The 8,697-nt window shown below is 35.1% G+C and overlaps 1 protein-coding gene across 1 annotated transcript in view; it reads right to left on the bottom strand.

Moving 5' to 3' along the window:
• Positions 1-7,276, bottom strand: part of LOC143231292 (uncharacterized) — a 38,403-nt gene extending 31,127 nt beyond the window's left edge. Inside the window, exon 1 of the mRNA XM_076465841.1 lies at positions 7,176-7,276. Coding sequence (XP_076321956.1) covers positions 7,176-7,239 — 64 coding nt within the window. The 5' untranslated portion in view covers positions 7,240-7,276. The remainder of the gene's footprint in view (positions 1-7,175) is intronic.
• Positions 7,277-8,697: the final 1,421 nt, after the last annotated feature.

The raw sequence follows: 8,697 nt of genomic DNA on the forward strand, positions 1-8,697 counted from the left end.
TATTATACACAGAAACTATATTCTCCAATAAATTTCCAAGATAATCCCCAGATAAGACCTAATATTTTACACCTCAAAGTCATGCGATCAACTGGTCGTTGCTATAGTAAATCATTATGAACAGTATTAACAAGGTAAGGTTTTTATAGTTACAATGTATGAAGTTAGCTAGCATACCAAGTCATTTTCTATCTATAATTGAATATAAAAAGCCAGCAAACAAGATAAATATAAAATTGGGAATTTCAAAAACCTGCAACTAAGGGTCATAAAAAGATAGAGTAATAAGTGTAGAGATAATGTTAGAAATTGGGTTTCGATACCCGCGGTGGACAGAGCACAGGCAGCCCATTTTGTACGTATCTCCAGCTTTGTGTCCTACATTTTTTGCTCATACATGTTAGCAGGTTTTAACAATATATAGTCGCATTAACTGTAATAATTAGAAACTATCGACATCAAAATGTGAACAGCAATAGTAAAGGGCTAGTAATTAATGTGTCGGGTTGTGTATCAAAGGGTACAGCGTTCGGAATTTAATGGCGTTATTTGGTTTGTTTGTTTGTTTGTTTGTTTTGAATTTCGCGCAAAGCTACTCGAGGGCTATCTGCGCTTGCCGTCCCTAATTTAGCAGTGTAAGACTAGAGGAAAGACAGCTAGTTATCAACACCCACTGCCGACTCTTGGGCTACTATTTTACCAACGAATAGTGGGATTGACTGTCACATTATAACACCCCCAAGGCTGAAAGGGCGGGCATGTTTGGCGCGACTGGAATTCAATCCCGCGACCCTCGGATTACGAGTCAAACGCCACGTTATTTGGTTCAAAGATTCGGACATGCTCTTGCAGTGGCGGGTACGGTTAACTAGCAGCCCAATCTCTGATAAGATGTTCGAATGAAGTGATGATGACTGTTCCTGAGACAAATAGGTCTCTGTTCTTATCGTTCAGCTCACTAGTGTACAACGTGTCAGTCAGGTTGGAAATTCTAAAATCATTGCAAACAGCAAAATAATTTGTTTGTTTTGAACTTGACGCAAAGTTACTCTTGGACTACGTACGCTAGTTGTCCCTAAGTTGGCAGTGAAAGACCAGAGAGTAGGCAGCTTGTCAACTCTACCCACCACCAACTCTTGGGTTACTCTGTTACCAACAAACAGTGGGAATGATCATTATATTGTAATGGCCCAACGGCCAAAAGAGTGAGCATGTTTGGTCTGGCGGGGATTCGGACCCGCGACCCTCACATTACGAGTCGAGCGCACTGACCACCTGGCCAGACTAGGCCCACATATCGATATCTGCTTAAGATATGTCGAATATTCTCTTGATGAGGAAAAAAACAAAAACTCGATAGTCAGGCATGAAATAATTTTGTTGAAAGAGATGAATATAAACTGAATTATTAGTTAAGTGCTACTTTAGTATGAATTTTGTCTCTGATTCATAGGTCGAATACGAGCTCTCATTTTATTATGCAGCGTAATAATTTTGAATGGCCTGAAAGTAAGTTAATGATAATTTACATTTAGAATTTAAATATATGTCGATATGTATCCAATTTTTGATATTTGCCAGCAAGACTGACACACACAGTTTTGTTTTTTGATACAAATATACATTAATACAGAAACAATAACACAAGTTACAATAATGATTATTACAAACAATGATTTATATACAAAAGTTTTACAAACTTATTAAAAATATCGAGTTTTCTTTGTGGTCTGGAACTTCTATAATGTCTTACAGAGGGTTCAAGACCAGTGATATAGATATAATTCGCTTAACATGAAGCTATCTACCTTTTACTGTTTTTTCTTCGCTGATCACACGCTCAGTTTTCCATCGATGAAGTTATGTAATATTATGATAAAAAAATATTACTTTCCTTCGTAAACCTTGTGAAGTTAAATGGTTCGTAATGTTCGAAATCTGTAAATGTTCCTGGTCGAATATATGAAGTTCTGAATGAACAATGTTTATTTCAAGGCTTATAGTATACTAAATGTAGCAAACCAACAATATATACTGCCTCTTGCGTTAGTTACCTTTTATAAGCGTTAGACGAGATCCCAGAAAATACAACTTTAACAACAATACAGACGATACATCAATGTCTAAATACAAACTTCACATGAACATACATCAATATTAAAACATATACATGATTGCAAATCTGTCACTCTCTAAGTTATATAAAACAATTGTAAAATAAATAAATTTCAATTTTTTCAGGTGTTTTTCAATTGTCGCATGGTAACGTGTGAAATGTAGACTATCTTCGGAGAGTAGAATTGATATTTATGGCCCTTTAAAAGTAATGCAGTATTCAATCACGTTTTTTTAAAACTACAACTGAGATAATTTTATGTCAATGGGCTTCATGTTCTATTATTAATGAATCTTATTATAAACCACAGTTTTCTTCCTCTTATTTCATAAAGGTTGTAAAGTCCAATTTCCTCCTATCAATTTGTAATTATCCAATAAGGGTTAGATGCTAAGTAATATTTCTACTCATATTTTAATTACCTTTTAAAGGCGCATAACTGATACTTTATGTTTCTCAGCCCGTTAAATCAAACTATAAAGATATCCGTTTCTCTACTAGGGAATTCATTTATTATGTTACCATTGCATGGTCTTTCACTGACAGACCTATTTCTCGTATTGTTAAAGTATATGGTTTGTGTTATTTATTCAATCAAAGATTAAGTTTGGATTGCACAAAGGGGTCTTTTAAAGACAATAAACAAAATAGAAAATGAAACTTTCCACTATGTAGACACTAAATAGCCTTCATTAACTCCATATAAAGAGTTCCCAAGTGCTCGTCACGTTTTCGATACACGTATCAAAGGAAGTAATAGTAAGCTAGTTTGGCATGGAACGGATCGTATCCATGCAGTCTGGTGAACTTCATTAGATCATGTGACACAAATACATGGGAGACCCCTCGCGTAGAACCTTTTTAATTTAATTTTTTTCTGAGTAAAGATAAGTAGAACTTGTAATTGAAAAATACCAAGCATTTCAGGTCGCAAGTGCATAAGGCTGTGCTGTCTGTTCTTATTATTAAAGTTCATAAGTTCACTAAATATACGATCCCTCACTTTTTCAGCTGATCTTTATGGTTATTACGAAGTTTAAAATATTCCTGAATTTTATTATCCACCAATCATATCTTTTCATATAAAGACAACATGTTAACATACCTAAACATTTTTTTATCGTTTTCATATTTTTCTGGCTCCACAATAGCGCACCCTCCCTTCTTTCTCAGTTTACAACAATACTTAGTTTGGTTTAAGATTAAGTTGTATCTCGTGTTCTGCCATAAAAATCTTCAATGACCAAACATTGAAACTGATAAAAAATTAGCTAACTCCAAATAACTCTTGTATACAAAAATAATACACGGACGAACTATATAAATTTCTAGCTAATTACTTCTATGCAATTAATTATAAAACAACCAATGTTAGAGTTATTCTTCAATAAACAAGACAAAGTTTTTAGTTTTATTAGATTTTCTTTACTTTTTTTTTAATTTCGTGCATAGCTACGCGAAGGCTATCTGCGCTAACCGTCCCTAATTTAGCAGTATAAGACTAGAGGGAAGGCAGCTAGTCATGACCACCCACCGCCAACTCTTGGGCTACTCTTTTACCAACGAATAGTGGGCTGAAAGGGTGATCATGTTTTGTGAGATGGGGATTCGAACCCAAGACTCTCGGATTACGAGTGGAATGCCATAACCCACCTGGCCATGCCGGGCCACTTTCTTTACTAAATGTAACCTGATATTTCTGTTTGAGGTTTGAAAAATAGAAAATGAATGGGCAAGAAGTATTTGTTTAAATAATATGTTTAATTGATTGGAATTAAGCACAAAGCTACAAAACGAGCTATGCCCCCATGGGTATCGAAACCCGGGTCTCCCGCTGGTACCGCAGTAAGTCTGTGGATTTACAATGCTAAAATCAGGGGTTCGATTCCTCTCGATGGACTCAGCAGATAGCCAGATATGGCTTTGCTGTAAGAAAACACATACTCGAAACCCGGTTTCTAGTGGTATGAGTTCACAGACATACCCGCTATTCCACTGGGGGACAGTACGTTTAAAATAAAGAAATTCTGACACAGGCGTTTGACAAACCTTATTGTAAAAAGTAAAAGAAAAAAGAACGTATGTTCGAATGAGTAACTTACACAGACAAACTAATGACGAACGTTGTAATAAAATTATAATTACACAACGAAATGGAACGTTCAAATAATAGCAGTCATTGAATGTAAAAATATCTGTACAGGTAACGTATTGATGGACTAATATAAACACGTAATTATAAAATTAGATTAAATCTATTATTATAGATATAATAATAATGAACATTTTATAGAAGTGTATTTATATCATTAAATAATTCGTTTAACTTTGAAGAAACCAAATTAGAAAAGAGAAATATATAAAAATAAAGTACTGATGGACATTCTGTAAAAGTGTAGTCACATGATAAAAATGTGTTTATATATAAACAGCACATTAACAGGTGTTTATAAAGTAATAAACTATTTGATACACCGTTTTATATATAAAGTTTTTAATAAGTATGAATTTGCTTTTCAGTCATTAAAGTTTACCAACCCAAGTTAACCCTCGGTTTTACCTATTTAATACAGTTATACTAGTATTTCTGAATATTTACCTTTTAACATTAAAAATGCATTTTGTTCTGTTTCTTTATTTGTAGACTGATCATAAACTCAAAAACCACCACATATAAACTGTCTACTTTTTTTTTTTTTTTTTTGCGTCTTGAGTTGTCCCACGCTAGTACAGCGGTATGTCTCCGGATTTATAACGCTAAAATGAGGGGTTCGATTCCCCCTCCGTGGGCTGAGCAAATAGCCGGTGTTGCTTTGCTATAAGAAAAACAAACAAATCTTCTCGAGTTTAAATGTTTTGGTATTTAGAACTTTATTCAGCTGATATCGGCCCCCCAGTTGCTCAGCGGTATATCTGTGGACTTACAACGCTCAAAACCAGGTTTTGATACCCGTGGTGGGCAGAGCACAGATAGCCCATTGTGTAGCTTTGTGCTTAATTCAAAACAACAGCAGCTTACATCGTGTCTTATAGGTGTATATATTCATGATATTAATAACAGTTTTTAAGTTAAAAATATATGACAAAAACTGCTTTGTAGTTTTCTGTTTCAATCATAATTTGTTTAGTTGTTGATTAATATAAAGCTACATAGTGGCCTATCTGTGTTCTGCTCATAGCGAATACGGAAACCCGATTTGTAGCGTTATATGCACTAAAGTTTTCTATCGAGCCATCAGGGGTTTCTACAGTTTGGTGAGGGACTTTATTGTCGTATTTGTTTGTTTGTTTTGAATTTCGCGCAAAGCTACTCGAGGGCTATTTGCGCTAGCCGTCCCTAATTTAACAGTGTAAGACTAGAGGGAAGGCAGTTAGTCATCACCACTCACCGCCAACTCTTGGGCTATTCTTTTACCAACGAATAGTGGGATTACCCGTAACATTATAACGCCCCCACGGATGAAAGGGCGAGCATGTTTGGTGCGACCGGGATTCGAACCACGACCCTCGGATTACGAGTCGAACGCTTTAACGCGCTTGGCCATGCCAGGCCTTTATTGTCGTATCAAAAGAGCTTAGGTCGTGGAAAAATTCATGCCTGAAAATAATTTCATGAAAAAAAACAAAACAAACCAGACAAGCCGAGTTTTACTTTAAAATAACCATAAAGAAAAACAAAACGTGTTTAATGAATTAATTACTATTCTGTTCCGGGAAGTGAAAATGTGCCTAAAATTTGAATTAGATTTCCACACATAAATCTAGACACAACGGTGCCCATTAAAAATGTTATTAAAATATTAGAAAAGAAACATGGTTTTAACGGTTTGGAAAAGAATGTTCTGTTCATTTGTTTTATAAAAATAGAATTTTAACGTTTTTGTAAAGAATTTCAACGAAATCATATTTATTTAGCATCCTGAACCAGAACTAACAATTTAGTACCAAACTAATAACATATTACAGCCTCCATTTTGAAATGTTAACACTTTTTGTAACAATTATATCTAACTTTATTCCCAGATTTTCAAACAAGTATAGATGTTCAGTGAACTTAGAAAATCCACATGATTAATTCAACGGGTTTAGACTTAATAAAGACGCGTTTGTTTCCATGAGTTGAATTTTTAAAATTACGCCCGATTCTACTATATGATACGTAGCAACAGTCTCAAGAGAATTATAAATAAACTGCTCTTATCATTGCAAATGGTTCGATTTTTTTTTAATTTCGCGCAAAGCTACTGGAGGGCTATCTGCGCTAGCCGTCCCTAATTTAGCAGTGTAAGACTAAAGGGAAGGCAGCTAGTCATCACCACCCACCGCCAAATCTTAAGATATTTCTTAACACCGAATAGTGGGATTTACTGTGACATTATAGCGCCCCCCGGCTGAAAAGGCGAGCGTGTTTGATGTGACGGGGATTCGAACCTGTGACCCTAGGATTACGAGTTAAGCGCACTAACCACTTGGTCATATTGGACCCAGGTAGTTTGTTGCTGTGCTATCGTTGGGCCAAATCATTCTTGAAATGTATAGTAATGCCCTTGTTTCAAAAATATATTCAATATTTAGAAGCGTTAATAACCGCAATAAGGCATTTGAAATTACTGGACACATTTGGTAGACATGTTGACAGTAATACCGTGTTACAGATACATAACGACCCCCCCCAGTGGCTCAGCGGTATGTCTGCGGACTTACAACGCTACAATCCGGGTTTCGATACCCGTGGTAGGCAGAGCACAGATAGCCCATTGTGTCGCTTTGTGCTTAATTCAAAACAACAACAGATATATAATCGTTTCTATCAAGAATTATGTTTCATACTTATAAAAATGATAAACAATTACACCAATGTTTGTAATTACATAAAACAACTAAACTTTCATTTATATTTACGTATTAATTTAAAATACCTAATTTGCGTATATATTTATATATATATATATATATATATATACATACATTGCATTATACAGAACGCTGAGAACAGAAAACAAATCTTAAGGATTTCAAACTGGGTATTTTTAAGATTTATTTATTAACAGGAACTTACCTTGACACAACAGAATTACTGTTATCACTGTTAATACACAAACTATAACACAACAATACGACATGTCATGTACTTTATCAGATGTTCTTCTGTCTTGTACAACGAGTGACTGCAAAATGGGAAACCGTTTCCGTGGTAACTGGGTATGTAAATCTGCAGCAGCGCCCTCGTCTGTTAACTATTGTTAAGTTTAAGCTATCTCGTAAGAATATATAATATGAATTGTTTATTTATTTTTAAAACTGGATTTTTTTGTATTATTCCATTCAGAACAACAGGAGTAGAACAGATGTCCTAAGAACGTTTTTACGAAGGTAATTAACTGAACAACCAGAACATTCTACTATTAACAAGTAAGAACATAAGAATAATAGAGCTATGTTCATTATTGTGTTAGTTTTTGGTTTGATCTTTGTAATTAGCTTACTTTATTTGTAAATTTGTATTGACTAGTAGGTTCAGCCTTTGTATATATCAGACACATTGCTTCATATATTTTGCAACTTGGTTTACGCACTAACTGACATTTAGTAAACTTTTGTCGTATCAGTGATTGAAGATGATATATCGTGACTCTTTGATAAAGAGTATCACCTGTCAGTATACAACACTTTTCTATCGCCCAGCGTGGCCAGGTGGTTAAGGCGCTTGACTCGACATCTGAGGGTCGCGGGTTCGAATTTCCGTCGTACCAAATATGTTCGCCATTTCAGCCGTGGGGACATTGTAATGCGACAGTCAATTCCACTATTTCTTTGGTAAAAATGTAGCCCAAGAGTGGGAGGTGATGACTAGCTGCCTTCCTTCCCTCTAGTCTTATACAACTAAATTAGGGAAGGCTAGCGCAGATAGTGCTCGTGCAGATTTGCGCGAAATTCAAAAAACAAACAATACGTCTATCTTGTTGACCTATCTTTATAAGTAAAGTGAAAGCTGTAAAATAAAGCGAATTTGATGAAGAATTGGTGAACTGAGCATAAGAAGATATTTACTGCAAAAACTATTATATCAACCCTTAACGAATGTATTTATATACTTTCTTCTTGAAGTAGAACACATTATTTATTTGGTCATATACTTTTCTATTCAAAATGTACGTGACTGAAGTAAGGTCGCCATAGGTTGCTTAGAGAAAATATCAATGAAATTCAGATACTAAGAAGAAACGTAAATATATGTGATGAACATTTATTTTTAGATGGTTAGACACCACGTAAAACTAGATCTATGTATGATCTAAGTTTACTTTTCGATATTTGCTCTGGAAATAGGAAGTTTTGTTTACAAGGATAAGACGTGCAATTACGAAACACTAATTCATGTTATTTCTGTGCCAACTGTGATTAGCCTCTGAAGGTTCGGACGAGTCTGTGGCACGTGGAGTGTGAAAGTATTTGTCGAACAGCATCTGAATGGCTAACACCACACTTGATAGGTTAATCAATAGAAGCTGTCTCAGAGTTTCGACACAGAACAACATTGCGTTGAGACTTTCAACTTCTATCAAATACAGGATGTTCAG

Source organism: Tachypleus tridentatus, chromosome 11 (assembly GCF_004210375.1).
Source record: "Tachypleus tridentatus isolate NWPU-2018 chromosome 11, ASM421037v1, whole genome shotgun sequence".
Classification (NCBI taxonomy): domain Eukaryota; kingdom Metazoa; phylum Arthropoda; class Merostomata; order Xiphosura; family Limulidae; genus Tachypleus; species Tachypleus tridentatus.